This window comes from Sciurus vulgaris (assembly GCF_902686455.1).
Source record: "Sciurus vulgaris genome assembly, chromosome: 7".
NCBI classification, from domain to species: domain Eukaryota; kingdom Metazoa; phylum Chordata; class Mammalia; order Rodentia; family Sciuridae; genus Sciurus; species Sciurus vulgaris.
Window position 1 is genome coordinate 115731595 of NC_136467.1, and position 19773 is coordinate 115751367.

The window sequence follows — 19773 nt, forward strand, 5'->3', positions numbered from 1 at the left end:
GCCAACATGAAATTGGCGTTAGGATCATACTGTTCCCAAACATTAACTGGGTTGGAACAAATGCACATTTTCAAAAGCAAATAATGAGGGTATGCAGCAAGACAACACTCACCTTTGCTGGGGTTGCACAGAAAATGTGCAAATGGTGTGGCCATGCTCCATCAAGACTTGTTATGGACACCAAAATTTGAATTTCACATAATTCTCCATGAGCTACATAAAAACAGGCATCTGGTCCTAGCTTGCTATACACTGGTTTAAAGTTTGTTGGCCAAAAAGCTCAAAAGAACCTGTCTGGTGCTGACCTGGATCTGATCATTTCTAGACCCAATCCTGAGGAGGGCCCTTCATTCAGTTGTGCCACCAACACCTTTCAAATCACAAAAAAACAGCTCCCTGTTGCTAGCATCATGCAGAGTAGCCTGCATCCTCTTGGGCAGCAGAGAGTGTGCCCTCTGGAGGCAAATGAGCCAAGTGAAGCCTGGAGAAACAATTTTTGAGATGAAAAGATGGGCCTCCTGTGTAAACTGGAAAAAAAACTGGGAAGAGTAACTCCCATCTTCAGATAGAGGGAGGAAGAAATTTCTCCACTGACCACACCATAGTACAGAGGTTCAATAAATACTCGCCTTTGTTTTTATCCACATCCCAGTGACTTGACACAATAGCTGGAGAGAAGGTAACTTACACTATGCCCCAGTTAGGGAGTAAGAATCTCTCTGCTGGGACATGGAATCTTAAGGCTGGTCCAGAGGTGAGCGGGGACAAAGGCCTAGAAGGGAAGAGGAAGCCAGCCAGACTCAGTCCTCCTTTCTCATGACTGGGAGCCATAGATGCCCACGTGACCTATTAGTGTCCTAATCTAGGTCTTTAGCGATAAATGTTCAGTGTTGTTTTGCATCACAGACAAGGGTCCTGGTGTCCTCCCACACCATCTGGGCCAAGACATGGATCCATTCTCTTCACTCCATGGTAATGGGAACATCTTCCACATCTCGGGGGACTGCACTCTGAAGCTCTCGCCTGATTTCAGGGGACAGTTGTGGATGGGGCTGCAGCCGGAGTAGTTCTAGGAGGGCCTCTTTCTGATCTGTGGCCAAGTCTGCCTTGTAGCGCTGGACCAATGTCAGGAGGCACTGGTGCCAGAGCACAGGCAGCTCACGCTTCTCCGTCCGGAACCCCAGGAAGTGGAAGACCAGGGCATCCAGCACCCGGTAGGGCAGCGCGTACTTCTTATCCAGCAGCAGTCGCAGGAAAATGCTGTTGGCACCACTGTATTCCATCTCAGCAATTTTCAGCATGGCCGCGCTGGTGGGAAGGGGAGGTACAGTGTAGCTAGTCACCAGGGAAATGTTGGGGAAGGATCATTCTTCTTTGTTGGCCCTTAACTATGGTTTTCCCCATGAGGCCAGCTCAGGCCTCCTCCTCACCTACTCAACTTTATTATACTCACTGGATTCCAGTAACTATTCACATCCATCCCACATCTCTGCCTCTGGTTTGGACCACAGCAATTCCTGTGCCCAGCTAGAGTGTGTCCAAATATCTGGCAATCTCCACCCCTGGCCTCCTTTCTCCCCATGTTTCTATTCATTCATCCATTTACTAAGTGCCAGGCAGTGGGATTCCATGCTTGTGGAACTCACATTCTAGTGAAGTAATGACACATCTTATTGGTTTAAATAAGCCACACACCCAGAGCTATTCCTGGCTCCCTCCCCACTCTGCCTCATGCCCAAGTCTTGGCAACAGCACTATGAGGATATCCACTGATCAGTCCTCCATCACCCCAGCAAGACTACCTGGAGTGCAGCACAGGGATGGAGCACTTGGTGATGATGCTACCCACGATGATGGCTTCCCGGAGGGTGCAAGTGCCTGACTCACACAGTGGGATCAGGATCCCTGGGGAATGTCAGAAGACAGTCACTTTTAGTCCAGGATGAGAGAAAGGAGGTACAGTAGCAAACACCCTCAGCTACCCCAGGGATCAATCCTAAGTCAGGCCTGCCTGTCTCCTGGCCTCTGGGCTCCCACCTTTGAACCAGGCTCCGGGCTTGAACAGGGCCTTCTTGAGTGCCATGTAGAGATGGAAGTTGAGTCGTTTGTATTCGGAGATGTCATCTCGTACCCGGGGAAGCAGGACAAGGTTGTAGAAACGTTGTGCCATGCGTTCCTTCAAGTTAGAGGCAAAAATCCTAGTGGGGTAGGAGTTCCCAAGTCACAAGATAGCGTGGACCTGGACCTTTAAATACCACTGTGGACAGTGCAAGCAAGAGATTGTATAGGAAGATACGGAAACATCCTTTCAGAGGGGTGTGTGGGAGCCTGTGAGAGCAACAGGAAGGGCAACAGGATATACCCCAAATAGGGTACATGCTGAGTTTTTTTGTTTGTAGTGCTGGGGACGAAACCCAGGGTCTTGTACATGCTAGGCAAGTGCTCTGCCCCTGAGCTACATCCCTAGTCTAGCGGCTGGGACAGCTAGAGTGCTCCCAAATGATGACAGTCCATGTTCCTCTCTTCATCACGGCTCTTCCATACTCTGCTGTCCTAAGAGACCTGAGCAGGCCTGGACAGCCACACACTTGGACATACCATGGTAGATCCCAATAGTTATCTTCTCCCCTAAAAACTTAGTATAGAGGGTTGCCAAATGAGTTGTGGCCCCAAAAATGAAAGAGGAAAAGCTAAGACAATGGAGCTAAGAAGAAGCGCGAGAGGTAGCCGTGGGCAAAGCTCCACTGCAATGGCGAAGGCAGGCGAGCACGAACATCCCACCCCAGCCCTCACCTCTGCAGGCAAGGCCACCCTAACCCGAGCCATGCTACCTGGTGGCTTGGTACATGGCAGCTGCAGTCCAGGCCTCAGGCTCTGTGACGTAGAGGATCTGCTCCCAGTTGGAGAGGGCAGGGATGATCTTAAAAGCCTTGGGCAGTTTCCCGCTGCGGTACTTGGATAAGACCTAGGGACAGGGAGGCCAAATCATCATCATTAACACTTATACTCCTCATCATGTGCTAGGTTCTTGTCCAGGGGCTTTTCACATATTAACTAATTTTGTCCTCACGACGACCTGTAAGGAGGTGTTATCACTACACTCATTCTTCAGATGGCTGGGGTTCAGCAACTCGTCAGCTAGTTACCTCTTAGAGGCCACTGAGAGGCAAAGCAGGAATGTGAACCCACATCCCCTGGCTTGAGCCTCTTCTTGAGGACCATGCCTTATTTGAGGAGGTGTAGGCACCAGAGCCTGAGGTGGGAGCCCACAGCTCCTGGAAGGAAATCCATCATGGCTGCCCTCTCAGCTCTTACCTCTCGGACCCCTCTGTAGACCTCCAGGACCCGGGGGTCCAGCTGGGGCATAGGAAAGCCTGACACCTCCGACATGACTGTCTCGACCTCGGTCTGCTTCTCAGTTAGCTTCTCCATAATGATGTCAGCCAGGGTGCGCCTAAGAGGGGAGGTGCCAAGGGAAGTGGAGGAGAGGAGAGAGCTGTGGTCACTGACCAGGGAACTCCAGACTCCCTCAGAGTCCCTTGTGAGCACTGACAAACTGTGGTCCTGCAGGGATGAGGCCTCTGTCTCCTTTGCACCCAACCTCCTCCTACCACCATCACTGTAGAAAGCAAAGGAACTGAAAGTCATTTCATTCAGAACAAAGCTGGCAGACATGTGGAGGGGCAGAAACTGGACCCTGAAGTCAGTCTGCTCAGGTTTAAATCCTGGCTCTTCCACTCTCAGTATGACCTTTGGTGCTTGACTTTACCTCTATGCCTCAGTTTCATCAGCTGTAAAACAGGGATAATAAAGTACTACCCTATGTGTGAGGATTAAATAAGTGAGTGCATGTGTGTTATTGGAACTATCCGTACATAGCAACTATATAATAAGTGTTGCTGACTTTAACACACCAACCAAATGTGGCAAAACAAGGATGCCGCAATTACAAACTTCTGGTCTGAACTCTGTAGAATGCCAGATACATCTTAATTACCCACCAAGATTCCATATGGCCGTGATTGCTGGGGAAAGACTCTAGCACACACTTTTCCTATTCAAATTTACTAAAATTAAAAGCTGTGGAAATACTCCACAGACTGATTACATTAAGGATTCTTCTCAGGATCCTTAAACAGAGGATAACAAACATAACTGTATCTTAAGGGTTCAGAATGACCACCACCTTGGGCTTCGGTCTGATAACTCATCTTCTAAGGCTGCTGATATGTATTAAAAGAGCTCCAGGGCTGGGGGTGTAGCTAATGCAGTAGTGCCCTTGCCTAATGTGCACAAGGCCTGGGATTCCACCCCTACCTCTGAAAGAAAATGCATAGATAAATAAAACTGCTCGTTTTCTCTGAGGACCTGCTCAATGCTGGGCAGTACTGACTTTATGACTACACTGTGTCCTACAGTCCATGTGACATGTATGGGAGGTGCTTTTATTTCCCTTGTGCAGACATGGGAATGGAGACTCAGAGAGGTGAGCAACTCCCATGAGGCCTCACTGCTGTCAAGTGGGGAAGACTCAAACTAAGTCTTTCAAGTTCTAGTTCTAGTTCAGGTGCTTTATGGTACCCTACAGTGCACCCCCAGACCAAACAATGTCTGCCTGCTGAGTTCACACAGCCCTAGGCCTGCTTTCTGAAGATGTCAGCTGTCATTTCCGAAGACTGCTGGGACTCCCTTTTTCTAGTAGCTTGTCTATTTACTGCAAGCTGGAAAACAGTTCTGCCAAATTCATCAGCAGTGTCAGTGAAGTAGGAGTTATGAGGTGCTGAGAACCTGAAAGACTATTTGGGGGGACAGGTACAGAGCCCAAGTATGACACTCTATGCTGTACTATTAGACATCCATCTGGGAAAGGGGCTCACGTCTTCATTCTTCATTGTGCTCTCAAGCTTACCATTCAACCTCCCTGTCTTTTCGGAGTATCATTAGCAATCAGAGATACATTAACCGAAATCATCAAGGACACAGTCATGTTCATATCGCAAGCTCAGAATGGTGGAGGGTCCATATCCCGGACTCCCCTCCCCAGGGCCAAATGCGTGTGCTCAGGGATTTGATCATTAGCAATTTCCAAGACTGCATGTTTTAGAGCTAGCATTTATTATAGATGGGAATACATTAGTGGTTCTAACTGGGGTCTGGATTTTGCCCCCCAGGAGACATATGGCAATGTTTGGAGTCATCTTTTGTTATTTTGACCAGAGGGAAGGTCACTACTGGTATCTGAGGGTAGATGTCAGAGACAAGTATCTGCCAAACATCCTTGTGTTCCAGTCTCCACAAAAAAGTTATCCAGCCCCAAATGCAAATAGAGCTGGGGTTGAAAGCCCTGGATTAAATCAGCTTAAGATATCAAAGGGATTTGTCTAAGGAAATTGAGTTTACCACTAAAATACTGAGCATATCAAGACCAAAGCAGTGGATGGGTCTCCTCAGACATAGTAAGGCCCTGTAGCTGCTTTCTTGGGCAATCCTACTGGATTTTTCTACTACAAAAAAGAGGAGACAACATTTTGAATCTGAGTCATTTTCACTCAGAATGGTCCCTGGAGAATGGATTAGTTTGGTTAGGTGGTCCCCCACAAGTAGAAATACTCAGGCTCCCTCCAAAGGTAGAAAATCAAAAGTTTGCCAAGGCACTTGCTTCCCCATGGGAACTTTCTATCAGGTTCTACTACCCCAACCAAGGCCCCACTCCTACCTGGCAGGAGGGTTCTTATTCATGAACATTTCAATGGCACGTTCATCCTCAGGGTCCACAACCACCTCTGCATGGTGGTCCACCCCTGTCATTTTGGCTGCCTTCTCCAGGGTGGGCCACTCATCATCCTCATCATCTGATCCATCCTGGGGCACTCCTGGTCCTAGAAGAGGGAGATAAAATCAATGAGCATGGCAAGGAGTGGGTGAGGGACTCAGAATCAATGTAACATTAGCCATGCAGAAGTGGCCTCATGGGCTTGTGGTACAGATGTGTGCAAGGAAACAGACAAAGCACATACTATCTTTCTGTCCCCAGGGGCTTGCGATCTTGCTTAAGAAAAAAAAATGTAATATATGAAACAATGAGAAAGCAATGTCAACAAATGGTGAACACATCATCCTAGGTTTTGAAGCAGGACCTGTCCTACACTGTACATGTCACCTTGCAAATCATGATAACCTCAAGATGCAGGTGCTATTTTGCAATTTCAAATGGGCATGCTGAAGCATAGAACAGCTAGGTGATATGCCCATGGCAGGCGGTCAGTCTTCACTGCATTTTTCACCACTATGCTACACACACGTGTACACACACACGCATGCACGCGTGCGCAGTAGGGCTAGATTACTTGTTAAAACATAATGGTAGAGACAATATATAGACGATATATACCATAGGCACTTAGAAGTGCCTGGATCATGAGGGCGCTAACCTTATCAGTGGCGCTACTAGGGGGGAGGGGCCCAGTTGGCAGGTCACTGGGGGCATGCCTTTGAAAGGTATACCTTGTCTCTGGCCCTTCCCTCTCTCAACTCTCTGCTTCTGGCTGCCATGAGGTGAACAGTTTTCCTCTGCCATGATGTTCTGCTTCACTACAGGCCCACAGCATGGTGCCAGCCAACCATGCACAGAAACATCTGAAACATGAGCCAAAGGAAATCCTTCCTCTTTTCAGTTGTTCTTCTCAGGTATTTTGCCACAACAATGGAAAACTGATTAGCAAAGGGAGCAAGAGTGTGTGTCCCACACCCAGGTAAAACTCTGAAAAAAGGATTTAGTTATTAGAATGTCTGTTGGGCAGTGGCAAGAAACAAGGTTAGATGGACAAGGCAAAGCTAGCCTGGAGAGCCTTGAAGACCAGGCTGTGGAGTTGATTCCAACTGACTGACCATTTGAATAACTGACTTTTTGAAAGGGTAGAGCTGGCTGGGTAGCTGGAAAGGATTCTAACAATTCAAGTGAGGTAAAGTGCTACACATGAATAGTTCATTTAGGAGACGGGCTGGGCGTGTAGCTCCACAGAGCATGTGCAAGTTTCTGTGTTCAATTCCCAAAGGGGGAAGAAAAGGAAAAAAAAAAAAAAAAACAAAAAAACAAAAACAAAAAACCAAACCAACAATGATAATGTGTGATAAAACTAAACTGGAGAGGGGGGTATGACAGACACTGTCTCTACATGTTAACAAGTCTAAAATCTGTATTTATAGGTAGATATGCATTCTTAGCTCCAGATCCTAATCCCAAGCATCTCCTGTACTGTGGCTCTTGGATGACAAATGTAAACTTTACTGTTCATCAACTAAACTCATTTCCTTTCACTTCTAGGTATTCACCACTCATTGTGTTCCATAGTTCAATAAATGGCACCACTGTCCACACAATGCTAAACCTATAAACAGTCCTGTCTGTTCCTCTCCCCTGATCCTCAATCCAATTCCTTACCAAATCTTATTAGATTGTATTTCACGGACTGTCTCTCAAACCCTTCATAGCCCTACCTAAGCCTATACCAGCATTGTCTCTGGTGTGGATTAATCCAACTATCTTCTAACTACTCTTCATGTTTCTGATCTTGGTTCCTTCCAACTCATTCTCCATTCTGCAGTAAGAGCAGAAATGCATTTGATTTGTTCATTGTACTCAAAACTCTTCTGTCGGTTCTCCTTGGTCTTAGGATGGCTAGTTCTGGGTGTGGCCTCCAAGACTAATGCAGGCTTGACTCCTAAATTCCTTAACATCATTCATTAATCTGTCCATTCTGCAACCAATGAGTGCTTTCTCCATGTGAAGCACTGTTATGGGTATTGGAAATCTATCTGTGAATAAGACGAAAACTTTTGTCCTCATAGAGCTTACATTCTTAACTGGCAGAGAAAGACACAAGTAAATAAATATGGTTTTTGTTTGTTTTTGTTTTGGTGGTGCTAGGGATCACAACCAGGCCTCAGGGATACGAAGCAAATGTGCTAGGCAATCGCTTTACCATTGAGCTACACTCCTAGCCTGTGTGTGTGTGTGTGCGCGCGCGCGCATACAAGAGTGGATGGGACACTAGGCATTGAACCCTGAGAATAAGTATATAAATATACTGAGTTAAGAAAAGACAAGTAGTTAGGTGCAGCAGTACATGCCTGTGATTCCAGGTACTTGGGAGGTTGAGGCAGGAGTTTCCCCAAGATTGAGGCCAACATCAGTGAATTAGCAAGATCTTGTTTTCAAACATAAATAAATATGCTGGGCGCAGAGGTGCAAACCTGTAGTCCCAGAGACTCAGGAGGCTGAGGCTAGAGGAATGCTTTCAAAGCTGGCCTCATTAACTTAGCAAGACCCTAAGTAATTCAGTGAGACCCTGTCATAAAATAAAAAATCAAAAGGACCTGGGATGTGGCTCAGTGGTTAAGTGCCCCTGGGTTCAATCCCTGGTACCAAAATTATAAAAAATAAAAATAAATAAAGGGCTCAGGATGTAGCTCTGTGGTAGGACGCTCCTACTAGGTTCAATTCCTAGTACCACCAAGGCCACAACCCCCCCCCCCCAAAAAAAAAGAGCTGGGCATGATGGCACACGCCTGTAATCCCAGTGGCTTGGGAGGCTGAGGCAGGAGGATCTAGAATTCAAAGCCAGCCTCAGCAATGGCAAAGGCACTAAGCAACTCAGTGAGACCCTGTCTCTAAATAAAATATAATATAAGGCTGGGGATGTGGCTCAGTGGTTAAGTGCCCTTGAGTTCAACCCCAGCAACCCTCCTCCCTTTGCCCCCGCCAAAAAAAAAAAAAAAAAAAAGAAAAGAAAAGAAAAGAAAAGTCAAGTCAGGAGTTTGGATAGGTAGGGATGTTGCAATTTCCAGTGGCATGGTCAGCGTAGGCCTCTCTGAAAACATGAAGAATTGAGGAAGCAAACCTATAAATGCACGAGGAAAGACTACCCCATGCTGAAGGAACAAGCAGTGCAAAGGCCCTAACTTTCTTCATTTTAGGAACAATGAAGCCTATGCAGGTGGAGTTGAGAGGACCAACAGGAAAGTAGAAGAGGTGAGACTGGCACTGGAGGCAGGTCACATAGTGCAATACAGACTTCTGGCTGCTGAGTGAACTGTGGAGATTACAGGACACTTAGCTCCCCCTTGGTAGGTTAAATTTGAGATACACACACACACACACACACACACACACACACACACACACGACTTCAAATTGGAGATGCCAAGTATGCAGACGAATATAAGAATCTGGGTTTAATGGACAAGATCAGGTCTGGAATATATGGTTGGAAGGAGTCATTAGACAGATAGTATTTAAATCTCCAAACTTCATGACAGCAACAGAGAAGAGAATATATTTGAAGAGAAGGACTAAGGACTGAATCTTGTGGCACTTCATAAAAGGTTGGAGATAAGAATCATCAAAACATACTTAAGTTAGGTGGTAAAGTGTTTGATGTTTTAGAAACAAAGTACAGATATTGTAGTCAAGAGGCAATATTCGATTGTGCCAAACACTGATTTTAGGACAAATAAGATAAGATTGGGAGGTTTAAGCAACTGGGAGGTCAACACTCCTACCGTAATGAAAAAAACACCAAAACATCTTTCAGTGCGCCTCTGCTCCTCTTTGGCCTCTAAACTACTCCCCCCGTCCCCCATGGGATCATAACCCACAGATTTTTGGTTCTCAACTTGAAGCTCATGCAATCTGGAAAGCCTGAGATCTTTAGACCAATGCTATTTTTTTTAACAGGGATAGCATACTTTACTATGGAATACATTATTCTGATCATGTTCCTCCTGAGCTCTCTTCAGGTCCTAAATTCAGACACATATCTATCTATATTTCTGTACCCAAACCATCTAACCTGCTAGCATAGTGCGAAGCATTATGGAGGCATCTTAATAAATACTTGTAAAACTAATGGTTAAATGCTAGAACTCAGTGGAGGGAGCGATCACTTCTTGTTGGCCTAACTTTGGTATGCTTGGAAGGGAGTGTCTGAAACTAGTGGTCGTGGAGTGCTCTGTCCAGGAGTAGTTCTTTCGTTCCAGCACCTTTACAAGGGTGTAATGTGAACCTCCTTTTTTTTTTTTTTTTTTAATTCCAAGCTATTCCTCCGCTGGACGACTTTTAACTGGCCACCAAACCCCACCTAACCACACTGTTGCTTTCACCCCATCCCCTGATACTCACCCAGCCGCGTGGCGCGCTCCGGTGGCTTTGCCGGCCTGTTCCCATGCTCGGTCTCGAGCTCCTCCTGTTGCTGCCGCGCTTGCTGCAAAATCCGTCGGCTCAGCCGGGGCCCCACGTACTCTTCTTCCTCTTCGGTTCCGCGACCCCGCCGCTTTTCCCGGGCCCCTGCCCGCACAGCGTCCCCAGAGAGAATCTGCTCGGCTAGGGGAGCATGCTTTTCCTTACTCCCGACCCCACGGGTCGCCTTGAATTTAGGCATTTTCCTCGAAAAAGTTGCCGAGAAAGTTCTCACGTGGGGAATGGCAGAAAGTTCGGAGTGCGCATGCGCGATGAACCTCCGCGTCCGAGAGACCAGGCAGAGATCACAGCGCCTCCGAGTGTTCGGAGGCCAGAGGTGCCACTAAGGCCACCCCACGTTCAAACAGCCCCCGCGTCCTGGAGCTGGACACCCTGGATCCTCAGATAATTCGTTGTTTTTAATGTCGGCTTCTCTGGTGCTGCAAACCTGCCCGCCCCGCCGGAGCCGGGCAGATGACGTCACTGTGGACGCTATCAAGGGGTTGTTCAGACACCTCCCATTCCCCGTGGGCGCGTCGCCCTGGCGCTCGGTTTTTACGTATTTCCGGAGTCCCACCCGCGACCGCAGCTTGAGTTGGGGGCTCCAGTTCATGTGGACGGCCACAGAGCTTTGCGTTAGACTGTTGTATCCTGCCACTCTCCCGACCCAACGCCATGGGAGTGACTTGGTAGGACTATCAGGGCTTTTGTGGGGCGGGGCTTGGGGTCCTGAAAGGCCCTTAGAGCCTGCAGTAGGCCTGGGAGAAGGATCCGGACCAAGGACCGCCGACTCCCGGGAGCTGCGCTAGCTGTCCTCGCGCGGTGTAAATAAAGAGGACACTGAAAGGGCTACGTGTTCTCAGGCCCTATTTCCTCAGAGATGCTGCCCTTCTTCCTGGAAGGTGGCAGGGCAGGGGTTATGTATCTTCTTTCCTTTATTTTGGTACAGTTTCTACCGTTAGGCCTTAGTACTGTCAGGAGTGGGATTTCAGGGTTGGAAATAGGATTTCTGGACTAAGACCCATCCGCAGACAGGGCTTGGGGTTGTAGTGGTGAGGAATGGACAATGAGGAGGCAGTATTCTTTTTTTTTTTCTTTTGCACCTCCCTAAAAGCAGCAAATACAGTTAGATCAGCAGGTTTCGACTTTGCCATTTTGAGATCTTGGGTCGAGGGAGAGAAAAGGTGTTGGTAATTAGGAGATCAGGGTTCCAGGCATTTTACTATTCAGGACCTGTTTCTTACAGTGGCTAATTACATGGTCGATCTACATTCGTTGAACTTTTTATCTCTAACATATTGTCTCAGTTGGAAAAGGCTGGGCGGCAGGAAAGGTATGGCTTCAGTGCTCTTAGGGGCATTAGTTCCAAATGCACGGTTTCAGAGGACTCCCGCCCCCCCCCCCCCGACTTGAAAAAAATCTTTTTTAAAAAATGCTTTTTAGTTGTAGATGAACACAATACCTTTATTTTATTTACTTATTTTTATGTGGCGCCGAGGATTGAACACAGTGCCTCACATGCTAGGCAAGCGCTTCACCATTGAGCCACAACCCCAGCCCCTTAAAAAAATCTTGTTAGGCTGAGTATCTTTCCATTTAATTATGGAAGCCCGGATATCTGAAGTCGGAGGCTTTAAACTTTTTCTGTGAAAGTGTGCTTATGGGATATGCTTTTCTTCCTGGTAACCTAGGCTCTCATAGATTTCTCAGTGATTGCCGCAGATTTTTTCCCCCACAGTTGACCTCACAATCCTCCTCTCAGTCCTCTAGTGTAAGGAAGTGTGTGAGTGATGGAAATGGGAAGGTTGCAGCGCAGAGGCTTGGAACTCCAGAAGCCCTGTTCTTTCAAGGAAAGGCTCTCTGTATATTGGCACCCTTTCGACTTTTTCAGAGTCTCAGAATTTCTGTCCCTTGCAGCATCAGTTTAAGGATCCTTATATTTTAAAATAAGGCACATCAGCATTGCTTATCAGTGCTATTCCTGATAGAATAGTAACAATTTTTAATAGTTGAACTCTAATAGGTTCTTTGAGTGGATTGATCATAAAGTAATGTAGTGTCCCATAATTCAATAATGTGTGACTATCTTTTTATAATTGTTATATAGCTGGGATACTGGATACTGGGACTCTTTACCACTGAGCTATATGTCCCCAGCCCTTTTAAAATTTTGAGGCAGGATCTTGCTAAATTTCCCAGGTTGGCCTCAAACTGTAATCCTCCTGCCTGAGCCTCCCAAGTTGCTGGGATTATAGGTGTGCACCAGCACATTCAGCTTTGTACTGTTGTTTACTGACATTAAAATAAATTGGATGCTTTTCCTTTAAAATATTTTAACACACAATCACATCCCTAGTCAGGCAGTTTAGTGTAGTGACTGAAAATATGGACATGGGGCCAGGTTGCTTGGCCTTTTATTTTGAAACAGGTTCTTGCTAAGTTACCGAGCCTGGCCTCAAACTTGGGATCCTCCTGTCAGGCATGTACCACCGAGCCCGGCTAGATTTCCTGGCTTTGAATCTTGGCTACACCTGCATTAACTGAGCGACCTTATGCAAGTTATTAATTTCTTCGTACTTTAGTTTCCTCATTTATAATAAATTGATAAATGACAGCACCTTTCCTAGGTGCAGTGGTGCACACCTGGTAATCCCAGTGACTCGGGAGACTGAGGCAGGAGGATCAGAAGTCTGAGTGTAACCTTGGCAATTTAGCAAGATCATGTTTCTAAATAGAAAAACATTGAAAAAGGATTAGATGTTGTTCAGTGGTAAAGTGCCCCTGGGTTTAATTCTTGTACCAAAACAAAACAAAACCCCAAAATAGGCAGTACCTTTCCTAGAGCCATTGGGAGGATTTGAAGAGTTAAGTCAGTTAAAAGCCTTTGTACACTGCCTGGGACATAGTTGGTGCTGGGCAGGTGTTACCTACCACTGTAAGCCACACCATAGGAAGAAACCTTGGGAAAAAAATTTTTTTGGTCATTGTTTTGATTAAATTCTGTAAATACCATTGCCCCTCATGCCCCAAAATTATAAACACAAGGCCTGCTTTCTTTTTGTTCTCAGGGCTGTCAAATGGAACTTTCCATGATGACAGCAATGTTCTTTATCAGTAGATGGTCTGCCAGCTGCCTGTGACCTGTGGCTGCTGGACTGGGCAGCTCTGGTTCAGAGTTGGTAAAATGTGCTCATCCCAAACTGTAATTTCTCTTCGATATAGTTAGAATAAAAAAATTGTAAGGGATTTTTTTTTTCTTTATGTGTGAGTTAGTGTTGTTGAATGCTCAGTTTGTGTGTCATTTACAATCTTCACATGAACATGGGCACACAAGCCATGCTTGGGAAATGCTGGTGCGAAAGGAAGTTCATTGCCCTGATGTGATTCCTGAGACCTGTGCTTTAGTTCTCAGATGAGTTCTCAGGGACTGTGGGCCTCTATTTGCTCATCTCTAAGGTGTGGGGTCAACATAGGTGTTCTCAAAGGTAACTCCTGCTCCTGCTTAGCTGTCCTTCTGTAGGAAAATGAGTGACTCAGCCAGTGCATCTATGTCTCTGGATGCTGATGACTTGGTACTCTCCTTTCCAGTGTGTCCCAGATGCCTGTGGCTGAGGGCAAGAGTGTGCAGCAGACTGTGGAGCTCCTCACCCGAAAATTGGAGACACTTGGGGCAGAGAAGCAAGGAACATTTTGTGTGGATTGTGAGACTTACCACACAGCTGCCTCCACCCTTGGTAGCCAAGGTCAGTGAGATGGGAGTGCTGGGTGGGTAGAAAGTGGCTTGGAGTTCATAGACATTTGTGTTCGTTGACCCCCTCTGCTTTCTGTTAAGGAACGTAGTCTTTTTTTTTTTTTTTTCCAGTTGTGGGGATTGTAATCAGGGTATCCAGCATGCTAGGCAAATGCTCCACACTAAACCACATCTCCACCCCTTTTTAAAATTTAATTTTATTGCGGCTGGGACTTTAGCTCAGTGGCAGAGCATCTACCTACCATGTGTGAGGCACTGGGTTCAATCCTTAGCACTGCATAAAAATAAACAATACAATAAAGGCATTCAATCCATATACAACTACAAAAATTTTTTAAATTTAAAAAATTTTATTTATTTATTTTTGCAGTACTGGAGATTGAATCCAGGGGCATTCTTCCACTGAGCTATATCCCCAGCCTTTTTTATTTTTTAGTTAGAGACAGAGTCTCACTAAGTTGCCAAGACTGGCCTGAAATTTGCCATCTGCCTCAGCCATCTGAATTGCTGTGATTATCGGCATGCCGTACTATGCTTGGGTCTCAGGGTGGTATTCTTGAACATGTGGGAGAATATGTTTCTGAATTCATTAATTCTTGGCCCTTTGCCTCTTAGACTGGGACCGTTTTGATTTTTCTTCAGCCTGAACTTTTTTAAAGCTTTGTGAGGTATAATTAACATACAAACAATTGCCCACATTTAATGGGTACATCTTAATGAATTTGGACACTTGCATATGCCTACACCAGAACCAACATATTAAACATATCCATCACCTCCAAAAATTTCCATGTGGTTTTGTGTGTGTTGTGTGTTTTATCTGAGCTCTTAATGCAGTGCTTCTCAGAGGATTGGTCATTAAGGAATTGCATCAAGTAACAAATAACTTTTTTATAACTTGTTAGAGGTGCACATTTTTGTCCTGCTTACCAGTTGACTGGTATTGTAGATCTCATAATCTACATTTTTAACAAGTTCCTCATTTGGGAAATTGAATGAATCTTGGATCATCTAATCCTTTATACACTTAGAAGTCTAAGAGACTTCGTTTTAGACTCAGAAGTCTTTGTATATGATTCATTTAGAGCTTTAGAGTTTGTAGAGTCTTCTGTATAGTCAATGACCTTGGCTACCTCTTTACTATAACCTTGACCACTGAATCAATTTTTGTGTTTTTAGTGTATAAAGTGAGATGGGCTGTGGATGATGTGATGATGGTAGGGAAGGAATGTGATCTTTGAATATGAGTTAGAGAACTTGTTTCTCTTAGCCTTGGCTCTATAATAATTTGACCTTGGACAGTTTCATCATACAGAGTTATGATCATGGAGCCAAATTCTTAAATCTTGTCTCTTCCACATACTAACCTTTCAACTCTAGGTAAGTTCCACACGTGTCTTTTTCTAGGACCACTCTAGTTACCTTTGGTCAGTGAAAGGCACTGGGAAGACCAGAGAATGGGAGAAAGGGAAGCTACAACATTCCCCTCTCTGTTTTGGGTAGTATCTTTAACTATGGTGGCATCTCCTCCTTGATTCTGGCTCTTGCTAGGCAGCTTTCATTCCTGTCTCTGATAAAAGCACATTTCTTTCTCCTTCCAGCCCTAGGGGAGGTAGGGGCTCCCCATTTTGCTCATCTATGAATTGTCTCATCTTCCTGTTTGGTTTCTCCATTCTTCTAACCCCTGTATAAGTTTCCTCTACTGAAACCATCTAATGTGAACTGTGTTTTTGGATTTTTCTAAATCCAGTTCTCTCATGTAGAAAATGAACATAAGTAGTATTTATCTCCTGGTGTTGTGCTAACTAATTACATAAGTTAACACATGCAGAGCACTTAGAACTGGGGTTCTTGTAATATTTAATAAATGGGAGCTAAGAGCTGTACTGGGTTGCATCTTTTTTAAAATTGCAGTGCTGCCATTTGTTTTGCTTTTTAGAAAGGACCAAAGAATCTAGAGATAATGACAACGAATGCATTTGGAAAAGGAAACATTTGTATATGAATAGAAGATGGCATATTGCCTCTAGGGAAACTACCTGATGTAAGCTCTGCTCTCCTGATCAGACTCTTACTTTTAAAGTACAGTCTAGTTGGGGAGAAAGAACACAGTGGTGGCAAGCAGTTGGGGTAGAGTGAAGAGCAATAAATAAACATAAATAAACTTGGAGTTCCAGTTCTGTTGGTTTTTTGCCTCTGTACCTTTAGATTTGTGGTCGTCATATTGACCAGCATTAGCCTCACCTGGGGAAGCTTGTTAACTTGCAGATTGGTGGATCCCATTCCAGAGTGTCTGATTAGAAGACAGGGGTGACAAAAATCTGCTTATCTGCTTTTCTTTCTTTCTTTCTGTCTTTCTTTTTTTTTTTTTTTAAAGAATCTTTATTTCTAACAAGCTCCCAGGTAACCCTGCTGCTGCTGATCTGAAACCTTAACTTCATTTTCTTTATCTATAAAACGGGGAACAATAATGCTGGCTCAGCTTGCTTCACATGGTTGTGCAGACATGAAAGAACTTTGTTGTGACAAAAAAAAATAGTGTTGCCTGTAATAACCACAAGTTCCTTCCTCATTTAAATAAGTCATGAATCCAGCTGGGCCTGGTGACATATGCCTGTATCCCCAAAGACTTGGGAGACTGAGGCAGGAGAATCACAAGTTTGAGGCCAGATTTAGCAACTTAGGGAGGCTATAAGCAACTTAGAGAGACCAATAAAAAATAAAAAGGACTTGGGTGGAGTTCAGTGGTAAAGAGCCCTGCATTCAATCCCTGGTACCTAAATAAATAACATAAATAAGTAAAGTCATGAACTGGGCTCAGTGGTGCATACCTATAGTTCCAGCTATTTGAGAAGTTGAGGTGGGAGAATCACTTGAACCTAGGAGTTAAAGTGCATCCCAGGCGACAGACATAGTGAGACCCCATCTCAAAGAAAAAAATTTATCTTAGTTGCTTTTATTTTTATTTTATTTATTTATTTACTGGTACCAGGGATTGAATCCAGAGGCACTTAACCACTGAACCACATCTCCAGGCCTTTTTATTTTGAGACAAGTTCCCTTAAATTGCTTAGGGCCTCACAAAGTTGCTGAGATTGACTTTTAACTTGTGATCCTCCTGCCTCAGCCTTTTGAGCCACTGGGATTATAGGCATGCACCACCCCACCCAGCTACCCTAGTTGCTTTTAAAACATTTCTAAGACAGTAATATTGCATAGTCATTTAGTATTAATTACAATGAGTTCATGAGAACAAAATGAGAAGAGCAGCTTTGGATGGTTTTTTAAAGAGGGTTGAAATGTTTTTGCTGTGCTGGGGATGAAACCCAGGGCCTTATGCAGGCTAGGCATGTACTCTGAGTTATGCCCCCAGCTGCCCAGTGAAGATGTTTTGAATTGGTTTTAGAAAGATGTGAATAGGCAGCCAGTGGACTGGAGGAATATGTGCTAGAGGTTCTGTGCAGAGCCTGCTGTGTTCAGGAGGTGGCAGCAGAGTGGAGGCCTGTGTAGTACAAGGAAGTCACACTGGCCCCGTTCCCCCTGTCCTGCCATCTTCTCCTTTTCCATTGCTGCACTCTAATCCTTGCCTAGCATGTCCTCTTTCCTGTTCTTTGGGGTGGAATCTCACACCCTCTTCATATGACACTTCAAATCCTTTAACCACGAAAGTATTTTTTTTTTTTTTTGAGAGCTCTTTCCCACTTTGATCTCTTCCTATCCTGAAGTTTTTCCTTCCTTCCAAAAACCAGATAATAGTTTGTTTTATTTTTGTTGTCTTTGTTCTTCTTTTTAAAAAGTTCCACCTATTTACCTTGTGAGATCGTCAGCTTTTCGAAGTCATGGGCTAAGTCCTCTACTCAGTGTGTCCATTAACTCTTACAGTGTCTTTTTTTTTTTTTTTTTTTTCTTACAGTGTCTTAAAGAAGAATCTTGCCTTCCCCTTTTTGCCTTCCTCCATTTTCTACTTAACCAAATATATGTAGCTTTCCCTCCTTGCAGCAAACCTAAGAAAATTATTTAAAAAGAAAAGTCATTTCTCAGAGACTAGAAGGATAAGTTGGGTCTTCTGAGCCCAGACCCTGAATTCTCTCTGCTATAGTGGGCTGCTTCCTAAGTTAGCTAGACTTCTTAAAATTCTCCAAGGGCTCACCCTTGCCTTCAGGATGAAGTCCCAGCCTCTTGAGGCATGGCAAACAAGACTGATCACAGCTTGGCTCTGGGCTACCTTTCCAGCCTCACACTCACATAGTTCCTTTTCCTGCTTCTTTGGGCCTATTTCCTTGATGTCAGAGCGGGGAAAATGTTACGGTAGTTAGGGGCAGAAGAAGTGAGCAGTTGCTTCATTTGACATGCCTGAATCTTATTATATTTGCTTTTAATATACTATATCATAATATACAAAAAATTGTATGAAATCTGCTGAGTAATGTCATGATAATTAAGCATCCATCTGTGAGCTCACTGTGCACTTTAACATTTAAACTATTAACACTCACAGGTTCCCTTTGTGCCCCTCACTCTTCTGTAGAATGGGGTAGCTTTAGCAGAGGTCCTCTGCCTCCCTCTATGGAAAATCTGTTAGTTAGGAGACTCCCTTTCTCTCTCAAGACTGCCAGGGTAGCACCAGATTGCTGTCTGGCTTTTACCCATACACCTGACTATGCTGGGGTATGCCAGTGCAAGTCCTGATGATGAGTAGGATGTCTGTCCCTTGCAGGTCAGGCTGGGAAGCTGATGTATGTGATGCACAACTCTGAGTATCCACTGAGCTGTTTTGCCCTCTTTGAGAATGGCCCTTGCCTTATTGCTGACACCAACTTTGATGTACTCATGGTGAAGCTCAAGGGCTTTTTCCAGAGTGCCAAGGCCAGCAAGATTGAGACCCGGGGCACCCGTTATCAGTACTGTGACTTTCTCGTGAAGGTGGGCACCGTCACAATGGGGCCCAGTGCCCGCGGCATCTCTGTGGAGGTAAGACCTTGGGGAACTAGGAGCAGGATGTACTGGGGAGCTGCTTAGCAAAAGACTTTCAAGGTTCCCCAGCCCTGCTCAGTTCAAACAGACTCCAGTGCCTGCTACAGTCCTGGGGATTGAACCAGTGGCACTCTACCATTGAGCTACATCCCCAACCCTTTTTTTATTTTTGAGACAGGGTCTCACTAAATTGTCTGGGCTGGCCTTAAACTTGGAATCCTCCTGCTTTAGCTTCCTGTATCACTGGGATCATAGGCATGGGCCACCACATCTGGCCTCTTATCCTTTCTTTAATCATTTATTTCATTGCTATCCCATAATGGAAATGAAAAGGAGCTTCACAGAAAATAGTAAGCTTAGACAGACTGACTTTTTTTTTTTTTTTTTATTAAGTAGTAGGATTTATTCAGGTGTGAAGAATAGAAACAGAATTCTCACAGGGGCTAGAGGGGACCTGATAGCCAGTCGTCCTGGGCAGACGACTGACTTTCTAGAGAAGGAAAGGAATAGTTGAGGGAGGCAGGCAAGTTTTGATGTGGAGAGAGCAGCACCCCTCCCATGTGTACCATGTGTACTGCACAGCAGGACTGGGACAGACGAGGATAACTTTCAGAACAACTTTTGGAATGTGGACCTCAATTGCATGTGTCCACACACCTCTTCTTAGTATGCTTTGAGAAAGGTCTCCAGTTAGGAAGCAAAAATGTACTTTTCCTTTTGACAACCTACCATGTGCCCAGCACTGTATGAGATCTAGAAAAAAAAACAAAACAAACTTACTGGGCCTTTCTTTGAAAGTGTATCATTTAGT

The 19773-nt window shown here is 45.0% G+C and overlaps 2 protein-coding genes across 4 annotated transcripts in view; one reads left to right on the plus strand and one right to left on the minus strand.

Annotated features, from left to right (window-relative positions):
* The window catches only part of MED20 (mediator complex subunit 20), a 114265-nt gene that overhangs the window by 91508 nt on the left and 2984 nt on the right, over window positions 1-19773 (plus strand). For 2 of the 3 annotated variants that reach the window (XM_079147799.1, XM_079147798.1), the window contains exons 2-3: window positions 13826-13980; window positions 18706-18959. In XM_079147799.1, coding sequence (XP_079003925.1) covers window positions 13836-13980; window positions 18706-18959 — 399 coding nt within the window. In that variant the 5' untranslated portion in view covers window positions 13826-13835. Of the gene's footprint in view, window positions 1-10778; window positions 10927-13825; window positions 13981-18705; window positions 18960-19773 lie in introns of those variants that run through there. The other variant, XM_079147797.1, reaches the window with a different exon arrangement.
* BYSL (bystin like) lies at window positions 614-10598 on the minus strand. Its single transcript, XM_079147778.1, has 7 exons — window positions 10181-10598; window positions 5717-5879; window positions 3316-3454; window positions 2832-2965; window positions 2038-2198; window positions 1803-1905; window positions 614-1308 (listed from the first exon to the last, which is right to left on the minus strand). Exons 1-7 carry the CDS (start codon window positions 10437-10439, stop codon window positions 963-965), a joined length of 1305 nt encoding a protein of 434 aa, XP_079003904.1. The 5' UTR covers window positions 10440-10598; the 3' UTR covers window positions 614-962.